This window comes from Oryctolagus cuniculus, chromosome 1 (genome assembly GCF_051225735.1).
Source record: "Oryctolagus cuniculus isolate XC-2025 breed Fujian yellow rabbit chromosome 1, ASM5122573v1, whole genome shotgun sequence".
NCBI classification, from domain to species: Eukaryota; Metazoa; Chordata; class Mammalia; order Lagomorpha; family Leporidae; genus Oryctolagus; species Oryctolagus cuniculus.
Genome location: NC_142867.1, coordinates 184505235 through 184527282, shown reverse-complemented (window position 1 = coordinate 184527282; position 22048 = coordinate 184505235). Strand labels below are relative to the sequence as shown.

Sequence of the window (22048 nt, the reverse complement as noted above, 5' to 3'; positions counted from 1 at the left end):
TCCCCTCTCTCTCTCCCTCCCTCTCTCTCAATGTGTGTGTATGTGTGTGTGTGTGTGTGTGAATCACTCAGATGGCAGGGAGGAAGCTCAATTTAGCAGATCTCTAAAATGAACCTCAGGTTAGATACTTACCCTTTAGCTTGCTACTCTGCCATGGGTCAGTGTGTTCTAATTTACATGCTAAAGGATTTTTCAGATGTATTTATTTATTTGAAAGTCAGAGTTACACAGAGACAGAAAGAGAAGCACAGAGAGAGAGAGAGAGAGAGCTCTTCCATCTGCTGGTTCACTCCCCAACTGGCCGCAACGGTCGGAGCTGTGCCAATCTGAAGCCAGGAGCCAGGAGCTTCTTCCAGGTTTCCCACGTGGGTGTAGGGGCCCAAGGACTTGTGCCTTCTTCTACTGCTTTCTCAGGCCATAGCAGAGAGCTGGATTGGAAGAGGAGCAGCCAGACTCGAACTGGCACCCATATGAGATGGCGGCACTGCAGACAGCAGCTTTACCCACTACGCCACAGTGCTGGCCCATATTAAAGGATTTTTTTATTACAAACCTTTCTTACCCCCTCCACAACTTCTCGGACAATTATCTTCAAAGCAGAGCAACCTGGCTATAATTTGATATACCTGGCTTTGTTTTTGTGACTGTCTAGTACCTTTTACGTATTATGACCCCTTGCTGTCTTCAGCTACTACTTACTTTTGAAATGTCATTTTTCATTATATTTGTATTATTTTTACATTAGAGATCTATCATACATAAAGTTTCCTATGAATTTTCTCCATGTTGTCCCTTTGTCCTGATAATATCTATAGTCATGTTTCATACCCTAGATTTATTAACGTGCTGTATGTCAAAGAGCACAGATGGGCTTGGCAGTGTGGCTAGAGAAACCTAGCCAGGGGAAATTGAGCTCTAATCCTGCAGATCAATGTCCTGCAGCAGAGCCTGACTTCACTTCCACCACCCACAGCCATGCTAAGGCTCATCTATCCCACCTGAGCATGGGCACAGAGAGGAGGGGATCAACACTCTGCTGCCTACACAGAAGAGGCCAGTGATCACCAGGCAGCCCCAGGAAATGCAGCTAAGATTTTAAATCTCAAGGCCAAAAGTGTGAACAAGGCTACAATACAGCCCTTCCTACCTCCTGGTTCCTGAACTGCAGTGATCAAGACCTCCTGGTGTTCTACCCAGCAAAGATACCTAATGAATAGTGGGAACCCTGTGCATTGTACCTGATGAGCTGCTAAGGAGCCTTGGAACTTATCTGTGCCCAGTATAGAGGTTTCCATACTCTAATTTCACTAGGAGGAGACTGCACCATGCACATGACTCTCATTGCCTCGAAATCCTAGAGCACACGTTTAGAAACATGAAGATATCAATCAGCTCACCATGAGAACTTGGAAGAACAGAGATGCTTCTAGCATCAGCTGAATCAACAACAGGTCTTCAGGAGATGGAGCAATGCCAGTGGATGGCAACTGTTCAAATAATTCTGATTGCTTGGGGAAGAACATTAAGTGGATGCAGAGAAGGCTGAGTGCTTCCATGGAGGTGTAGCCAACACTGGCGTCTCCAGCATGGGACACACAAATACTACAGCAATATGCAGAGGATGGGAAAGAAAGAGGGTTTTCCAGTGCCAGACTCAAATTGTGTTCTCCCTAGAAACCAGCATCATCACAGCACAGGGAAAACTAATTCATGAGGTCAACGCACAACAGGGGATCTCTTCACTTCTAAGTATGATGCTGCTTTCTTCTTTTTTTTTTTTTTTTTAACTGAAAACCAGACCTGAACAAAGGGAGACAGATAGGTATTTGAGTTCATTGACCAACAAGCAGGACAGAGTCTTCCCAGCAGGACAGAAAAGAGTGCTAATAAAACCCGCATTGGAAGATGACAGTTTCTTCTGGCAGCAATGAGCTTTGTGACATTCATTTATTTCACTTCTTAAATTGAAAAGCGGACACTGGTGGACCCATCTTCTTTCATTTCCAGTTGGTGCATTCAGCACTGAGTAGGCATTTTCGGAACATTCCTTCCTGGAGATTACATTCCACAAAAGAAAGAAAATAACCTCATCAAAAATAGATGAGGATCGTCAGGTAACTAATACAAGTAGCTAAAAATTGTTATATAGCAACAATGATGGTAAATTCTGAGCTTGGTGATGATGGAGTCTTTAAAATATCAAACATGGGCACATACAAATAAAAACCTATTCCTTGTCTTATGAGTGAAAGTGCTAATGATGCCTGTTGGAAGGGTTCTCATGAACTCCTCTTCCTTGATTCAGGGTCAAACACGGGAACACATCGAATCACAGCCCAAATAATGTGATTAGATCAACTCCACTCTCAATTAATGAACATCAACAAATTAGCCATTAACATAAGACTTCAGAGTTTAAACATTGGTATGTTTTGGGAGCCAAATTATTTCCAGACTTTTAAAAAATATGCTGCTATTTTTTGCACTTACTTTTGACTCCTGCAAATTTGCTGTTTTTTTATTGGTTGCAAAATTTTGTGCGTGGTTTTGTGTATGTAATTTTAGGATTTTCTATATGCAAGAACATTTAATCTGGACATATAGATGATTTTACTTATTCCTTTATAATTTGGATATCTTTTATTTCTTTTTATTGCCTAATTGTTCTAGCTAGAACTTCATGTACTGTGTTGACCAGAAGGGTCAAATGTGTTATCCTTATCTTGTTCTTAATCTTTAAGGAAAAGGTTCTAGTTTTTCATCATTGATATAGTATTAGCTGTGGGTTTTTCATATATGGCCTTAATAGAGGTAGTTTCTTTCTTTTTTTTTTTTATTATTTTTTGACAGGCAGAGTGGACAGTGAGAGAGAGAGACAGAGAGAGAAAGGTCTTCCTTTGCCATTGGTTCACCCTCCAATGGCCGCCGCTGCAGCCGGCGCACCGCGCTGATCCGATGGCAGGAGCCAGGAGCCAGGTGCTTTTCCTGGTCTCCCATGGGGTGCAGGGCCCAAGCACCTGGGCCATCCTCCACTGCACTCCCTGGCCATAGCAGAGAGCTGGCCTGGAAGAGGGGCAACCGGGACAGAATCCGGCGCCCCGACCGGGACTAGAACCCGGTGTGCCGGCGCCGCAAGGTGGAGGATTAGCCTATTGAGCCACGGCGCTGGCCAGAGGTAGTTTCTTTCTATTCCAAGTTTGTTGAGTGTTTTTACAATGAAAGAATCTTGACTTTTCTCAAGTGCTTTTTACACATCCATTGAGATGATTGTGCATTTTATTCTAACATTTTCTTAATGAAGTGTATGATTTTGAATGATTTTTTCAAATATTAAACCATCCCTGCATTCCACTATTAAGTTCAGCTTAGTCTTGGTGTATAATCCTTTTAGTTACTTTTGAATTTTATTTGTTAATATTTTTAATAGCTAGAGCTAGTTTATTTATAAATTCATTATTATATTGATATTATTAATAATATACATTTTGAAATTTTAATGTAATTTCATGATTACAATTAATATAATAAATTGAATTAAATGTTGCTGCTAAATTTAGTGAGAAAGTTCAATATCAACAGCTTTAAGATTTTTAATTAACTATTCAGCAATTTATTTGAGAAGCAGTGATAAAGATACTGTAGATACTCCTCAAATGTTCCCAGTGGCCCCAGGTCCTCAACCAAAACCAAGAGACAGGAGCTCAATCCAGGTCTCCCATATGGGAGTCAGGAGCCTGATTGTTTGAGACATTGCCTGATGCCTCCCAGGTTCCAGATTAGCAGGAAGATGGAGTCAGGAAGTGAGTTGGATTTGGAACCCAGGCATTCCCACTGTGGGAGACTTGTGCCTTAGTCATCATATTAACAATTGGGCAAAAGCTGTCTCCTCAATAGTTTTGACTTTATCTTCCAGCTTAACTTTTTGTTATTCTAAATTATGAAATCAGTAAAAGCATAAACTTCATAAATTTCCTTTTTAGCTATAGAGATATGCATAGAGTACATACATAGATATACAGGATATCTGTGATATTAAAGTTTTTTTTCTGATTGACAATTAGAAAAAAATCCAAAATAGTATTGGGAACAGGAGAGATGAGGAATTAATAAAAACAATGATGAGAAACGTGACTGTAAATCCATGCTGAGTGCACAAAGGAAAGCAAAAACAGAAGTAGAAAGTGAGGGAAGACATTCAGAAAAAGGAAAGTTGCACGTCCTCTACTTAAGGCACTTGAGCAGAGCAAGGTCTTCAGAGAACCTAGAGGCCGAGGCTCTGATCACCCACCTCAGCCAGGCCAGCAGCATCTGCAAGATCCCCCATGGCCTTGCCCTTCTCTTCACTGCTGGCCCTGCTGGTGCTCAGCTCCAAGTCCCTCTGCTCTCTGGGCTGTGATCTGCCTCAGACCCACAGCCTCAGTGACGGGAGGTCCTCCATGCTCCTGGGACAAATGAGGAGAGTCTCCCCTCTTTCCTGCTTGCAGGACAGACATGACTTTGAGTTCCCCCTGGAGGAGTTGGGTGGACACCAGGCCCAGAGGGCACAGGCCATCTCTGTGCTCCACGAGATGACCCAGCAGCTCCTCAACCTGTTCAGCACCAAGGAGGCGCCTGCTGCCTGGGACAAGGCCCTCCTGGACAGACTCTGCACTGGACTCTTCGAGCAGCAGAGTGACCTGGAGGTCTGCATGATGCAGGGAGCGGGGGCGGAGGAGACGCCCCTGAAGCATGAGGACTCCGCATGGGCTGTGAGGAAATACTTCCAAGGAATTGCTGTCTATCTGGCAGAGAAGCAATACAGCCCTTGTGCCTGGGAGGTTGTCAGAGCAGAAGCCAGGAGAGCCATCTCTTTATCATGAATCTTGAAAGAAAGAATTTGGAGCAAGGAATGAGACCAGGACCAACATAAAATGATTCCTGTTGACTAAAACAAAATGTTTAACATCTGTGCAATTTATTTCATTTCAAAATGTTTTTCTGTTAGAATGATGATACGAATGTTTACATTACTTATTGAATGTTATATTACCATTAAGAAACCTCATGTCCAACTGCACAGGCACTAGTCCCTCACTAGTCCTTCATAGATGACCATGTGGACGTATTTTAATATTTATTTATTTAACTATTTATGATATTTAAATTGTTTTTTTCATATTATAGTATGTACACATTTATTCTATGATTCATGCTAAATATTTCTATTATATTGCTAGTTTATCATTTTATTTCATTCATTAAAGTGCTACTATCAAAAATTTCTTATATCTGTTCATTGTTTAAAAAGAAACTGCAGGCTTTACTGTGCAACTTGATTAAAGAATAGGTTAAACTGGTTAAAGTAGATTCAATATTCAGAGACAAATGTCCTTCTCTAATTGGGGTTGTATGTTGACCCAGGGGTATACAGTTGAATTAACAAGGAACTTTCCTGTTCTTTTGATCTTTCATTTTTTGTAGTGAGAGAAATGAAATAACAATAATGTTAGTTAATATCAGTTATATCAAATATTAAAACAAGAAGGATGAAAAAAAAAAAAAACAAGCAAAAAAGACCTTCAGGAGAAGGCAGCCTGAGGCATTTCAGGAACTGAAAACTAAAAGCAGAGTTCTCCTTCTTCATTGACTCATAGACATCTGTATGCAATGTCCATTGTTAGTCATTATATGAGTTTACAATTTATTAGGAACACAATTACTAGAGATTCATATGCAGCAATTGCTACTTGGGTGTGGACTATTCCATTTGTTATTTAACTGTTTTTGTTATATTATCAGGGCATGAAATTTTTATGGGATATGGTAACTATTTTGTTCTATTTTACATAAACATGTGTGCCAAAATAGTGAGAGTTCCCACCTCCATTTCAGCAACTACCTGTCAAAACATGACAGTATATAATCCAGATAATGTTTTTAAAAAGCCTGAGGAATTGTTGCTCCTCACATGGAAGACAAATCCAATTCACTTCTGCAGGCAGTCTGGAAATGGTGGCTTACAGAATGAGAGAGAGGGAGAGAGAGAAAGAGAGAGGGAGACAGATCTAGAAGAGTAATCTTCCAAACTGCAGTAAATTACATATCATATTCCTTTACTGATTCTTACACTGGAACTTTTCCCTCCCTATTTTTCTGGACCATATACTATCATTCTCCTTTCACATAAGTTCCTTTTTTCCCCTAGAAATCCCTACTCTGTCTCCTCATTCATTCTTCACTACTTGTATTGCCTAGATGTTTCCTGTTCCTTGAGATTTTTTTTTTTTTTTTGCCATCACGTTCTCTTTAAGGGTACCAAACCATGAATTAAAATCAAAAGTTGGCTGAAAATTCTATTTGTCAGAAACTCCTACAAAAAGGGTTATTATTTTTTCTTTTGGTAAATATTTTTTATATGAAGGAAAGTTCCTGTCACAGTGATGTAATAGTTGCTATAACACAAAGGAAAGAGAAAGAATGAATGTTATGCTTGGGGCAATGAAAAGATCTACATAGGAATCTCAGCACCAAACTGTGCAGATGGACAAAAGGAGCAACTTGTGTGGCTAGCAGACTTCTGTTTTGTGTAGAGTTTTCTTCAAAGCTAAAAGGAGGTTCTATCCTGGAAAGAACTGAGCCTCCTACCAGAATCAGCCAATTTCCTTAAATTTCATATCTTGGAGAGAGGAAATATTCCCAGCTGAAGGCAGAGAATGTCCTGTTTGAGCAATAGGAAGCTGTATATGGACAGAAAGGGCGAGAATGGATCCTGTCTACAGCCTCCTCAGCTTTCAAAGGCTCCATGACTCACTATTGTCTCTAAGTTCTGTAGGGCACAGAAAGGTGGGAGATCCTGCACATCTGGGTGGGGAATAAACTGCAACAGAAATCAGGAAAAATCTGTCTCAAGGCACATAAGCTCTTTCTGAAGAGTAAGTTGTCCATTTTACAAATGTCAGATCCTGTCTCATGTCTTCAGAATCAGGAGAAAACTCCACTCTCACTTGGAATAATGAGGTAACTTGAATCACTTTGACTTGCCTCTTTTAGAACATAGACATAAGTAAAAAAAATAAGTGAAGAGAATGATAATCGACTGATACCTTTGAGGTATCTATGTGGGTGGAATTGAGTAAATTATTGCAATTGAAGGTAGTTAGGAAGTATGAGTAAACTGATTATGTGTCTATTACTCAGATAGGAAAGGAGAGGCTTGATTTTGTGCATCTCTCAAATGTGTTCCTGAGGTTAGAGACCCAAGCTTTTGATTGCTACACTCCTATGATGGACCAGGTGGCTCCAATATACATGTAAAAGAATATTTGTTCCTGGGCTTGGGAAAAGTAATTATCTTGTTATGCATTCACTAGTATTGGAGATTCTTGCAGCAGGGCTAGAGATATCAAGATAAGAGACAGTGTAGAGAAATGACACTTATCTGCCAGAGTTTAATCCCCACACCAAAACCCACCTCCCCAAGGTGCATCTAATCCACCCAGAAGAGGTCCTGGGGAGGTAGAGAGCAAATGCCAGTGAGCAGGTAGAATTGGCCAGAATCTTCATGCAGCCAGAGTTTGGGAGACAGGCAAATTTTTTGAGCCTCAGGAGAAAGAGTGTGATGATGGCTACTTCTCAACCATTCTTGCTTGCTGCTTCCTGAGCTGCAGTGGTCAAAACTTATTGATGTTCTGCCAGACAGGGATACACAGTAAGTAGAGGTGACCCTCTGCCACTACACTAGAGGAGTTACTGAAGAACACCTCAGCTCTTGTATGCCTCTGTGTAGACACTTATATCTTCTGATGGCACTAGAAAGAAACTGCATGAGGCACATGATCTTATTTACTCAGAAAACCACAGCACAGCCCTAAAAACACGTATTTAAAATAGCAAGTGCAGCTTCAGAACTTAGAAGAGAGATATTTATGGCAATGCCTGGATCAGTGGCAGGCCTTAGAAGAAGAAGCAATAGCAATAGGCAGCCTTTAGTAAACTGTTTACAGACTATTCTCTTAAGAGAGAAATGATTGAAATGCATGTGTAGAGTTTTCCCACAGAGACATGGCCAATAGCAGTGTCACCAAAATGAGTGACAGTGACCCCACAGGAATCTGCAGGGTAGTGGAAGAGAAGATGATTATTCTTGATCCTGCTAAAAATCTTTATTTCCTTCCTAGGAGTCTGCCTCTGCCAGTTATCACAGTTCAGGGAAAAATTAGTCACGGGACCAATATATTCCAAAGAATCTCTTAAAATCCACTTGTGGCACAGTTTCTGAAAAGCAAAAAGTGCCAAACAATACTTGAATAATGGGGACACAGGCAGGTATTTAAGTCCACTTAGCAATCATGGGGATAGAGCCCTCCCAGAAAGACAGGTATTAGTAATAACTATATAAGAAGGTCACAATTTTATATGGCAGCAAAGACTTTTAGGAACATTCATTTATTAATTTATTTAATTGAAAAGTAGACATTGGTGGACCAACCCTCATGCCTCTCTTTAAATTAGTAGATTCTATTCTGTGTAGTTGGAATATTACCAAAGGATTAAGGTCCATAAAGCAAACACAAGCCAGTAAACATAAATTAGAACTGTCAGTCATTAATGTAAATAACAAAACAACCATGATATAGCAACCCATGACAGTTACTCATGAAACTGATAATGGAGTCTCTTCAAAATCAAACAAATATGTAAACTAAAGACTTGCTTATTGTCCTATAAAAGGAAAATACAAACAAGTATGTTGAAAGGGTACACACAAGCTCAGTTTGCTATGATTCAAGGTGATGCACATAAACCTGCTGCACTGGTGACACTAAAGCACTATTTCAACTCTTAAGACAGCTATTGAAGTTCCTGGACAGCCCTGTAGTGATACAGCATGAAATCCTTCAGTGCATATATACTGTGTGCTTGCAATCTAGGGTCAGAGGAGAAAGTTCAATGTGATTTTGTGTCTGTGTGGACTGTAGATATTTGTCCACAGTGGAAGCAGAGTAAGATCTAATCAACATCAGGGATTTATTTCAGATTTTGATAATTGTTCACACAACAGTAATAATCTTTCCAAAACTTAAGGAAGATAGATGTATAGAAGTGAGGACTTTGGATCAAACATGGTATTGTGCAAGACAACCAGAATATTGTAAGACAACCACACTAAGCAATGGGGCCACAGGTAGAGTCAAAGCCACTTTATTTGCTAAGAATCTCTCTTACAAAATCTTCCCTGGAGGGATTAAAAGATGGTGGTATAGCAACAGGATGGTCTAATTTAGGCTGGGCAAAATTACTATTAAAAAAGTGGAGAAAGTATACTGCTAGGATAAAGGAACTGCCAGGGAACTGCAGTGGGAGATCCTGCAAAAGCAGTAGAAATGGCCTGGACCTGTGTGGAAGGCATCCCTTTGGAAGGAAAGGGCCACCTGCAGGATTCCCCTAGGTGCCCAGCACAATTGTGAAGTAAGTGAGGGTGCATCTGGTGGGTATTTTGCGTGCCTGTGAACCTGAAATTCTACCAGAGAGAAAAAAACTTGTGTTCCTCACTGTCATCAAAACTGGTTGGGATGAACTGACTCAATCCAGCAGGCTGGAACAGATATGGACAGAAGTTGTGGGAACACCTTAGTTTCTATGCAGTTAGGATGGGCTAACAGAGCAGTGTTGGCATAGGGAAAAACTTCCTGGAAATGATCACAGAAGCACAGGCAATCAAAGCCAAAATTAACAAGTGGGATTACATCAGACCGAGAAGCTTCTGTACTATAAAAGAAACACTCAGGAAAGTGAAGAGGCAACCAACAGAATGGGAGAAAATATTTTATAGATTCTAGAAGTTAATCCTTTGTCATTTGCATAGTTTGAAAATATTTTCCCATTGTTCTCTGATAATTTGAGGATATCAGGTAATAGATTGAGGTCTCTGATGCACTTTGAATGATTTTTGTGTAGAATAGAAATGTTGGGTGACCAAAATCTATTCTTTAAAACTATTTTAAGATTTTTTTCTACTTTCCTTAAAACATTAAATCAAGCGGCTCAAATCACACACTCTCTTGCTTTATAATAGCATAGATCACAAATATCTAACATTTAAAGTGGAACTGGAATTCTTTGTCACACATCTTTCTTGCTCCAGTGAATTTATGCCAATGCCTCACATGACAAATCTCAGGTCTAATCTAAGAAAGAATTGCAAAAATTTGTGAAGAATTGGAACTAAAAGCTTAAGGGTTAAGTGTTGTGGTCCAGCAGGTTAGGCCACTCTTTGCTTTCATCCCATATTGGGAGACCAATTTGAGTTCGGGCTGCTCATCTTCCAAACCAGCTCTTTGCTAATGATCCTGGGAAACAGTTGGGGAGAGTTCAAGTAATTGAACTCTTTTCACCCACAGGGGAAACTTGGAAGGGGTTCCTAACTCCAGGCTTAGATTAGCTTCAACCCAGCCATTGCAGCCATTTGCAGAGTGAATTAGCAAATGGAAGATCCCTTTTCTCTCTGTCCCTATCTCTATATCTCACTGATCTTGGCAAAGAAGTAAATAAATAAGTCATTTGTAAAAATATAACATTATACCAGTTCAAGAATTTTTGAGATCCATGCAAAATGTTTCCACATACACATGTTCTTGAACCTTTTGAAGACCTTTCATATACATAGATATCAATTGAATTGTTTTCTCAATGAACTTTTATACTATCTTCATATTCTCCACTTCTTTTAATAAGTCTTTCTAGATAAGACATACCTTCAGCTCTGACTTGGGTTTTGGTCTTAGTCTAAATTCATTTAAACCAGGTTTATATTTGTCACCAACCAGGTGTATAAAAAATGTAATCCAAACAGTTATGGAGGGGATTGAATCAATTTTTCAAGATCATGGAAGTGTGACTAGTGAAAACTTAAACACAGGGAAAATACGATGTAACAATTTTCATTGTAATAATTACTTTTATCTAGACTACAGCAGAATCCCTTTGATCATCCAATTCCCTCTCTTTTAATTCTAGGTTTCTCAAGCCAATCATTGTTCCTGCCTGGGAGGATTATTAACCAGGTAGAGTGTTCAGACAAAGCTAAAGACTCCTGTCCTAACAGTTAGTGATCCCATGACTGCCACTGTCTTTGGTTCTTGTGAGTTGGTTGGTGTGACTCCTTCTTTCTCTCCTCAGAGCTGATCACTGCTGGATTGAAGAGGAGGTAAGCCCAGTGACTCCACTTCACAGCCCAGGGCAGTCCATTGACCCAGGAGAGGCTGTCTTGAAGCTTCTGACAGAGGTAGCAACTTTCCTGCTTTGGGTGCTTCAGCAATGGCCCCCACTCTCCCACTCTGCCTCAGCCCCAGTCCCCAGTGGGACAGCTCTGAATTCTGCTAATTTATGCTTTGCCTCTGTGACATGTAGATCACTCCCTTTATTTCACTTTAAAGGCAATCAGAATTACATTTGTTTCTTTTTGAACACGAATAACTGAGTTTTGCTTTGTAGGACAACTGAAATGATAAAGAGTTTTATGTAATGAAAAGTAAAAGAGAAAAATTGTGTAGCCTTGTCTTTGTTTGTATTAAGCTCAGATTGAAGTAAAAAGTAATAAAGGAATAACACCACCAACCATGCCTAGTCAATTGCCACATAAAGAACACTTTTAGTTAAAGTTTAAATGAAACAATCACAAACAAGCAAAGGAGAGCATGTCGTGTTTCTCTGGCTTAAATTCCATTGCCCACCACCTGCATTCAGGTCCCAAAGCAAAGAGAGAAGGAAATAGCCCTAGAGTAGAGTAGAGTAGAGCCCTAGAGTAATGCAGACTTTGGAGACACTGGAATTCCCTGGATTCTGTAATAGTCAGATGATCTTCTAATGAGAACAAAAGTTGTTATTGAATCTCTTTTGCCCAGCTCAGATATTCTGCTTATATCATGTGCTCAATGGTTGAAGAGTTGAAAAATAGATGTGTTATAGCACAGTAAAAATTATTTGACTACTAAAGCTGAAATTATCATAATTGGATAATTTCATCACTGAGTTGAGAAGAAACTTCTATGTGCATCTGAGGGCTGTTGCCAGTTTGGTAGCTGGGGATGTGAATCACAGACGAAGAAATCACCACTGAGGTACAGGGTCCTTCACACACAAGGGCAGGGATCATAGAGGAGTCAATAATTTCCAACAAGTTCCTCTTCAGTAAGGATTTCTGAATTCATTAGCACATGTTGAGGCTGCTCTCAGGAAAGAGCTTGGATTGAGGACACTTTGTGAATCCACAGGTGAATGTGTTAGTAGGTGTGAGCCCTTGTTGTGGCAGGTGGTGCTGGGAAGTGAATTATCTTGGAATTAGAATCTCCACAACCTTATGGTCCTGTAAAGAACATGGATTCTTGCTATGGGTGTTATGACTGTGTGAGGAGCGCCATAGATCTGCAGTAAGAACATGGTTGATAAAAGGGTCATTGTCCACATTAGTCATGACCTTGTGGCCCCAGTGAAGCTTAATCCCATGGATCTACATGAATGTATTCTGGAAAGTAAATAAACACCAGGTAATCTCATTTACTAATAAATACCAGTCTCTTCTGTAAAATTGCAAACAAAAGCCCCTGAGAAATAATTATTTCAGTCGAGAAACCTGTAGGAATTCCTACTTAAGTAAAGAGGGAGTAAATGTAGCCTAGGATCAGGTTTAAAAATTTGTTCTATAAAGAGAAGCAATATTTATAGATGAATAAATGTAGGCAGGGGAAACTATCTATACACATATATACACGTGTGATTTTAGGAGAAGATGCTTCTTTTTTAAATGATCAAACACTATTTTTATTTGCAAATCTGAAATTTACTGGAAAATGAAACTTTATTGAAAAAATTAATATTTTGGCCTGATCTCATTTTATTAGGCCACATGGAAAATATACAAGTGAAAACCAAAAAAAGGAAGTAAAAGTACATTTCTCTATGTTCAGAAAATGAAAATCATTTCTGTATGATATAAATGCCATGCACAGCCAGAATGCCTTCAGAGAACCTAGAGTCCAAGGTTCACCCAGACCCCAGCCCAGCCAGGACAGCAGCAGCCTCATTTCCCCATGGCCCAGCTACTCCCTCTGCTGACGGCCCTGGTGCTGTGCAGCTATGGCCCTGTTGGATCTCTGGGCTGTGACCTGCCTCACAACTCTGCCCCTCTGAGCAGGACGACCTTGGTGCTTCTGGACCAGATGAGGAGGGTCTCCCCTGTCTTGTGTCTCAAGGACAGAAGAGACTTCCAGTTCCCGCGGGAGGTGGTGAACGGCAGCCAGTTCCAGAAGAACCAGACCGTGTCTGTCCTGCACGAGATGCTGCAGCAGATCTTCAACCTGCTCCACACAGCGCGCTCCTCTGCTGCCTGGAACAACACCCTCCTGGAGGAACTGCACACTGCACTTCATCAGCAGCTGCAAGGCCTGGAGACCTGCTTGGTACAGGCCATGGGAGAGGAAGACTCTGTCCTGACGGCTGACAGCCCAACGCTGATGCTGAAGAGGTACTTCCAGAGAATCCGTCTCTACCTGGACGAGAAGAAACACAGTGGCTGTGCCTGGGAACTCGTCAGAATGGAGATCAGGAGAGCCTTCTCCTCAACAGCAGACTTGCAGGAAAGCTTAGGAAGCAAGGATGGAGACCTGGCGTCATCCTGAGATGGTTCTCGTTGACTGATCGCCCCATCACACTTGTACATGTGTATTTGGTCATTTCTAAAGGCTCTTCTTTCTGCTTCCATCACATCAGGGAACTTGTTGAATTAATTCAGCAACTACTTTGTTCATATATTAAGGAAGTATATGTGAAACGCATTCCGCTCCGGGGTATTGATTCCTAGGAGATGACAGCTCTGATATTATTTATTTACTGAATGTATTTATTTATTTATTGACTTATTTATTTATTATTGTATCCTATTTTTATAAGACATACTTTTCACATAGCAGATGTTCACTTTTACATTGTATTAAGATTGGAAATCAGGCTCACATTTCCATTTCAAGAAATATTGTATTTATTATCTATTAAATTTTTTAAAGTTATGTACATTTATCATAATAAAGTCTACTTCTTTACTATTTTTTGCTGTTTAAATGCCTTATTTTTACCTATAGACCTTTTATTAAGATGTGCATTAAATAAAAGTGTTTTTTTCTACCCTATATTCAGACACTGGCTTTCTGAACCAAGTTGAAGAATGGACAGTAATACTATTTACTTTATTATTCCACTCACATGACATGTGTAAAGAGAAAAATAACAGTATCAGATTTTGGAATTGCTTTGAAAAAATACACAGTCCCTGCTGCCTTGAAACATCATCATATATATGGGAAAAGAAACATAAACATTGTACTAATTTCCCTTAATTGAAACAGTATAAAAAGGAGTAAAGCACAGAGATGTTTTCATACTGGAAGCTTTGGTACAGCTGATACTACAAAGGACAAAAGGGGGTAGATCTCTTTTTTAAAGGTACCTGGGAGAATTAAGTACAGAAGTTATGTTGGCTGTTGGGTACATGGTCCTAGAATGAACAACAAATGCCATGGGTGAAGGGAATAATTTGAGATTCCTTATTGCACGTCTAATAACAAGGACATTGGGATGGATTTTGTGAGTTACAAATGGAGAAGACCCTCAATATATAAAGGGAGAATAGGGAAGCAAAATGTGCAAAGGTTACTGAAATGAGTGGCCAGTGAAGAAAGAAGGGCAAATAGGTAAGAACAGTGTTCAAAAGACAGAATCGCGTTCAGGGGAAGTCAGAGTGAATTGTCCCCATACACCTAAAATCATCTGTCTGTAGTGGCTTTAACAGATCTGGTTTAATGGAGTTACGGTACAGGAAAACATATGAGGATAGATCGAAGAGGAAACACAAGCAAGAGAACTAGAACCATGAGCTCATAAAATTATTTGGGGAAGCTTGTTAGTTGAGTGGTGGAATTTAATACAGGACCTAGAGGAGACTGTGGGTTCATGTTGTTCCTGATTTCACTGAATATTTTCTGGGAATTATTTCTAGACAATGGATGTTTTGGCACAAGATTTAGAAACAGTTTAAATATTTGATGTAAGCAATTGATTTGTTAAAAATGTTCAGTGTTTGGATTAATATTACTTTGTAGTAAGCACAATGGTAATTCATTTGGTCACTAATGTCAATTAACTTCTCAGCCAAATTTTGAAAAATTTCTCTAGTGTATGTTGATCATTTACCTTGTGATTTCTAAATTTCTAGTCTTTGACATGTATATTTTCTGAAAACTCTAGGCATATACTCCTGATGGATACTTGTTTTCAACCTCACCTATATAGAAAGGGCTGGGGCTAGGTGGTTTCTTTTTATTAATACAAAATGTCTAGCGCAGAATAGCCATGCCTCTCAGTAATCTTATTTCTCTTTTTATTTGATGTATCTTTAACTCTTGTGTGAATCTGTTTTTACATTCACCTCTGTATCCCATAAAAATCATAGAATCTATGAGATGATCTAAATACCTATCTGTTAGGAAATCTTCCTATAATCTGTTATTAAATTTTGTTTTTTTTTTCTTTTCATCACTATTCTTTACCATAAATCAAATTACTGCTGATTATCATCAAAGTACTTTTCTTTGTTAATATGATAGTACAGTTTCCTTGTTGCTAAACTTTTTTTCCTTACTGTTGACAGTGTAAAATTTGCATTTCAAAGGCTGCAAATTCCATTTCCATTTCTCATTTGCAATATGATTTGCTATATTATTTATTAATCATCTTCATATTGCACTACAATGGACTTTTGTTTTTGTTTCATGACACTCATACACACTTATCTGTATATTCCTTAGTGGCTAATTATAATGTATATTAAAGAACTCAAACAATATATTTCACTTTGTGTTTCTATGGGGGTGCAAACTGTTGAAATCTTAACTTAATGTATACTAAACTGATCCTCTGTAAAAAAAAAAAAAAAAAAAAAAAAAAAAAAAAAAAAAAGAAATTATCAACTCCCAACTTGACTCTCACTGGGATTAAACATGACAATAGGTCTGATCTGATTTCATCATCATTTAAAAAAAATCATCTATTATTTTTCACTTTATGTTTCTGTGTGAGAGCAAACTGTTGAAATCCTTACTTAATGTATACTAAGCTGATCTTCTGTATATTAAGATAATCAAAAATGAATCTTGATGTGAATGGAAGGGGAGAGGGAGTGGGAAAGGGGAGGGTAGTGGGTGGGAGGGACAGTATGTGGGGGAAGCCATTGTAATGCATAAATCGTACTTTGGAAATTTATATTCATTAAATAAAAGTTAAAAAAAAAGAATAAGACACATAATAAAAATAAACAAGAACCGGATAAAAATCTTTCTGCTAACAACTAGAACAAAGAACACATTATTAATGCAAAGTAATAAATTTTAACTATAAATTTGTGTTGTACAAGATGTGCAACTGTAGTCACCATTATAAGAAAGAACTGGGATAGAGAGCTTCTGGAGTCTGTGAATTTAAATTTTAAAAGAATGAACAGAAGCAGGCATTTAGCCCAGCTGTTAAGATGCCAGCTGGGATGCCCACATCCCACATTGGAGTACCTGGGTTTGATGTTAGGGAGTACAGTCTCAGGTTTCTGATTCCAGCTTCCTGCTGACACAAATCCCGTGAGATAGCAGTGATGAGTTAAGACCCAGGAGAGATCATCTCTCTCTCTCTCTCTCTCTCTCTCTCTCTCTCTCTTCATCTCCATTTCCAGCTCCAGCTCCAGCTCCATCTCAAATTAATTATTTTTTAAACATTAACAGAAATCATAATATGAAACATAGGATGCATCCTTGGCTCCAATATAGGATTTTGCATTAATCATTCTATCTGTTTGTATATATGATCCTAGGTAACACACCAACTCACCTGACCTCTGTAATGTTTGGTTCCCCAAGTGTAAACTACTGTTGAAAAGTTATAGGGCTGTTATATTAAACCAAAGTACATCTTTTATACAATCTTGTAATGTACCTTCAAATGAATGAACTATCTTTATTCAAGAGGCAGAGAGGCAGACACACAGACAGAGTGACCGAGAAAGCCCAACACTGTTGCTGAAGAGGTACTTCCAGAGAATCCGCTCTACCTGGAGGAGAAGAAACACAATGACTGTGCCTGGGAGATTGTTAGAACAGAAATCATGAGAGCCTTCTCTTCAACAGGAGACTTGCAAGAGTGATTAAGAAGCAAGGAAGGAGACCTGGATTCATCAGCAGTTGATTCTCATTGACTGTCTGCCACATCCCACTTGCAAATGTGTCTTTCAGTATTTCCACAGTCTCTTATTTCGTTTTTAGTTGTTGAATTTTTGAGTTAATTCTATAAATATTTTATCAGTATTTTAAGGAAATCCGTGTTTAAAATATTCAGTCTTTAAGAGATGACAGCCCTGAACTTATTTGTGTCTGTTTATTTATCTATTTATTGTTGCATGCTGTCATGTTTTTATTATTTAAATATTTTAGAGCAGATATTCACTTTCAATTATGTTAAAATTTATTAAACATTTATATTTTATTAAATTGTAAGTTGCTTTATTTAATACATTGATATGAATGAAAATTTCTGAAATTTTTTCTTCAAGAGACAAATTTCAAACCCTGGTATTTTAAACCAACAGATTATTTATTTTCTTATTCATTCATTGCATTTGTATGATATCTATAAGTTGATGATGAAAGTGACAGTATGTGGATTTGCCATCCGTAAATGCAGGTGAATGAAGCAAACACAGTTTTGGCTGAACTGAAATGGTCAGACTTAATGGGAAAGAAGCAAAAGATATTATAGAATTTACTTACATGAAATGTTACAGAAGGAAAATTGAAAATGCTAAATTATTCCATACATTTTAGATCCAAATAGTGTTGGGGGGGTCAAAAACTAGTAGATATATAGGAGGGCTTTCTAGCACACCATAGCAAGCATTCCCAGAGACAGAGTGTGGGGCTGGAAGGAGGACAGTCTGATCTCTCTGTGGCTACATTTTTGGGAGTTGCCTAAAGTGATGCAGAGGGATACTGTCCAGGTCCTCACAGGGTTGAAACGTTTTTCAATAAGGAGTTACACAAACAACTATTGTTGAATGAGGGAATGCCCCTGTCACAGTGATGTAACTAAAAGGAAAGACAAAGCAGGACCCATCATACTCGGGGAACTACTAGAAGATTTTCAAGGGAAGGCCACCACCTACTGGCAAAGACAGACAGTGCCAAGTTTGGCAAGAAGGTCCATTCTGTTGTTGCAGAAGGCTGTCTCCTTCCACTGGTGTGTTCCACACAGGAAAAAAAAAAAAAAAAAAAAAAAAAAAAAGCGCTTTCCTGGAAGGAACTGAGATAACTATGGAAATAATTTTTTTTATCTTTTTGTTTCTTTGAGAAGAGAAGTAACCCAGTTTCATAGACATGTCTGCAATGGACAGCAGCATGAGGGGAGAAAGGGTCTCTTGCCTCTAGCCTTCCAGAGCCTTCTGAGCAATCACTGACTTTAGGACCTGTGGGGCACATGGAGGCAGGAGAATATGCACACTTGATGTGAAACTTCATGGGAAACCAGGAAAACCTTCCTGTTTGAGGGCATGCTAACTCTTCCTAAAGAGTACGTTGCATCCCTAGCCATCAGGGAAACGCAATTCAAAACCACAATGAGATATCACCTCACCCCTGTAAGAATGGCTAAAATCCAAAACACAGAGAGTGGCAGATGCTGACAAGGATGTGGACAAAGAGGAACACTTTCACATTGTTGGTGGGAATATGAATTAGTGCCCCCACTGTGGAAAACAGTGTGGCAAGTTCTTTACAAACTAGAAATAGACTTGCCAAATGATCCACATATCCCACTACTAGGTATATACCCAAAAGACTTGAACACAGTGTGTCAAAGAGATACCTGCACCACACCATATTCATAGCAGCACTGTTCACAATAGCCAAAATTTGGAACCAACCAAGGTGTCCATTATTAGATGAATAGATACATATACAAGTATGTGTATATCAGTATTGGTGCAAATATAACAATTAAAGTGTAAAATTAAATTTTGTTTTCTTCAACAATATAATAAAGCAGATATATTAATTTTAAGAAGCTCAGGTATTACCTTGCACTCCAAGGGCCTGGATGGGTCTGGGGAGCTGGGCTGGTGCCCTAGAGCCATCAGTGCAGCATGCTCCCTGGCTTCAGCCTGAATGACAGCAAGTGGAGCTCCTGATAATCTTAACAGGCTTCTTTGGAATTTCAATTAACAAGATAAGAAATAGGTTTTTGTGTGTCTTTCCTATGTTTTTTTTAAAAAGCCATCATTGCCAGCTTCATGATTAATTGTCATCACTGCTGTTTTAGGAGCTTGTTAGTCACTACCCACAGAAGTGGCCAATGTTTTGCATTTGTTATTTATATGGGTTTATTTTCTGTGTCTTGTGGAGCTTCTCTCTGGGTTCTAAGTTTTAAAACTGAATATAACCCAAATATTGTTATAGATGAGATGGAATTACATTTTTCTTTTTTGTCTTGTTATTTTTTGTCTATATAAACAGAACAGATGTCATGTACTTCAAATATATAATTTTAAGTCCATAATGATACTTCCAGCCCTCCCCCCTCCTCCTTCCTTCCTTTCTTTTCCTTTCTTTCAATTTTCACAATAGCATACTTTCAATTTGCTGTATAGTCACAGGCTTAGATCATCCACTAAATAAAGAATTAAACAAGTAGAAAGTAAAAGGACCATTGTTGTCCATGAGTGTAGACTATGGCCATAAACAATTATCAAATTTGAAGATGCTAATTTTACTCATACACATTACACTTTTTGTACTCTTTGTATTAGCTACTAGACATCGAAGAAAACATATTTCTCCTTTTGAGTCTGACTTATTTTTCTAAGCGTAATGGTCTCAAGTTGCATCCATTGCATTGCAAAAGATAAGATTGTATTGTTTTGTATGATGAGTAGTATTCCATCATGGTTATACACCACATTTTCTTTATTCAGTCATCAGATGTTAGACATCTGAGTTGCTGTAAGCATGGGGGTATGGATAGCTCTTTCAAATGCAAATTTCATTTCCTTGGTTTATCTCCAGGAGTGAGATAGCTGGGTTATATGATGGACAAATTTTCCGATTCTTGAGGAGTCTCCATACTCTTTTCCATTTTGGTTGCACTTGTTTACATTTCCACCAACAGTATACTTTTTTGTTTACATCCTCATCAGCTGTGGTGGAATATGAAGGCCATGCCAAGATGGCTGCTGGCAAGTGAGCATCAGTTACTCAGGAATGGCTTTGAAACCCATATGGCAAACAGAGCCTGCCTGGCAACAGACTGTGATTGGATGGTTTTGGAAACTGCCTGGCAACAGGTTGTGATTGGTTGGGGCACAGACCGCCCCTTGACCAGATTGCCTGGTCTTGGCTATATAACTTGTTGTACTAACTGAAATAAATGAGCCTGTGGGCTGCTTGCCTCAAGCCCGCTTTCACCCGGCTCCCATGGTCTGTGTGGTGACTCCATGCCTCTTGCCCTCACCATGCTCCTCCTCTCAGAAACTAATCCACTGCAACATTGTTGAGAAATCAACTGCAACAATCAGCATTTGTTATTTTTTGATTTTTGGATGATGGCAGTTCTAAGTGGGGTGAGGTGAAGTCTCATTATTGTTTTGATGTGTATTTCCCTGATGGTTAGTGATCCTGAGCATTTTTTGTATGTCTGTTGACCATTTGCATTCCATACTTTGAGAAATGTCCATATTCTTCGCCCATTTCTTAACTGGAATGTTTGTTTTGTTGTTGAATTTTGTGAGCTCCTTGTGTATTTTAGATATTAATCCTTTATCAGATGAATAATCTGCAAATATTTCCTCCCATTCTATCAGTTGCCTCTTCATTTTTTTTGAGTGTTTCCCTGGCTGTGCAGAAGATTAAAAGCTTGATGTATCCCATTTGTCTATTTTTGTTTTTATTGATTGTGCTTCTGGGGTTTAATTCAAGAAGTCTTTGCATATGCCAATGTCTAGCAGTATTTCCCCTGTGTTTTCCAACATAATTTAATGGCATCAGGTCTTAGATTTAGATCCCTGATCAACTGTGAGTTGATTTTTTAATAAGGTGTAAGGTAGGGGTCTTACTTCATACTTCTGCATGTAGATTTCCAATTTTCCCCATGCCAATTGTTAAGGAGAATGTCTTTTCTTCAGAGAGCTATTGTTAATGCATTTGTCAGAGATTAGCTGATTGTAGATACGTGGATTAATTTCTGGGGTTTCTAATCTGTTTCATTGGTCCACGTGTCCATTTTTGTGCCAGTACCAAGCTGTTTTTATTATAACTGCTCTGCAATATGTCTTGAAACCTGGTATTGTGATGCCTTTGGGTTTGTTTTTCAATTGTTTAAGATTTCAAAGCATGATCCAGACTACAATATAGCTTTTAAGTGCTGTGTTGTCATTCCCCCTGCTCAAAATAAGGTTGTTTCTTCACTATACCTGCCTACTATATTTCTGTAGCAGTCAGAGATGCTTGGCCTCATACAAAAGAAAAAAGAAAACACATGTTTAAGTATTCTTTAGCTATTCAGTGTCTCTTGTGTTTCTATATGAATTTTAGAGTCATTTTCTCTAGATGTGAGAAGAATGTCCTTGCTATTTTGATTGGGTCTTCAACAATGAATCTGTAAATTGTTTTGAGTAGTATGGACATTTTGATACTATTAATTCTTCCAATCCATGAACATGGAAGCTTTTTCCATTTTTTGCTGTCTTCTTTCTTTCTTTCCTTAATGTCTTGTAATTTCATGTCCTTGGTTAAATTTATCCAAGGTATTTAGTTATTTTGTAGGTATTGTGAATGAAGCTGATCCTACAAGTTCTTTCTCAGCCAAGGCAGTTTCTGTGTGTGGAATCTCGGGTGAGCTTTCTTTGATAGTCACAGTGAGAAACTATCGGGATTCATGGGGAAAAGAAGTGTAGGGTTAGCCCCAATAGCTGCATTTCCTGGAGTTCTTA

The 22048-nt window shown here is 38.8% G+C and overlaps 1 protein-coding gene, 1 non-coding gene and 1 pseudogene across 2 annotated transcripts; all 3 read left to right on the top strand.

Moving 5' to 3' along the window:
- Positions 1 to 4322: 4322 nt before the first annotated feature.
- LOC100357194 (interferon alpha-5-like) lies at positions 4323 to 4892 on the top strand (annotated as a pseudogene).
- Positions 4893 to 13067: 8175 nt separating this feature from the next.
- Positions 13068 to 13655, top strand: LOC127490959 (interferon omega-1). Its single transcript, XM_051845086.2, has one exon. The coding sequence runs from the start codon at positions 13068 to 13070 to the stop codon at positions 13653 to 13655; it is 588 nt and encodes a 195-aa protein (XP_051701046.2).
- A 7790-nt stretch (positions 13656 to 21445) lies between these two features.
- LOC127482550 (small nucleolar RNA SNORA63) lies at positions 21446 to 21577 on the top strand. Its single transcript, XR_007912312.1, has one exon. It is a non-coding gene; the product is annotated as a small nucleolar RNA SNORA63 (small nucleolar RNA).
- The last annotated feature ends 471 nt before the right edge of the window (positions 21578 to 22048 follow it).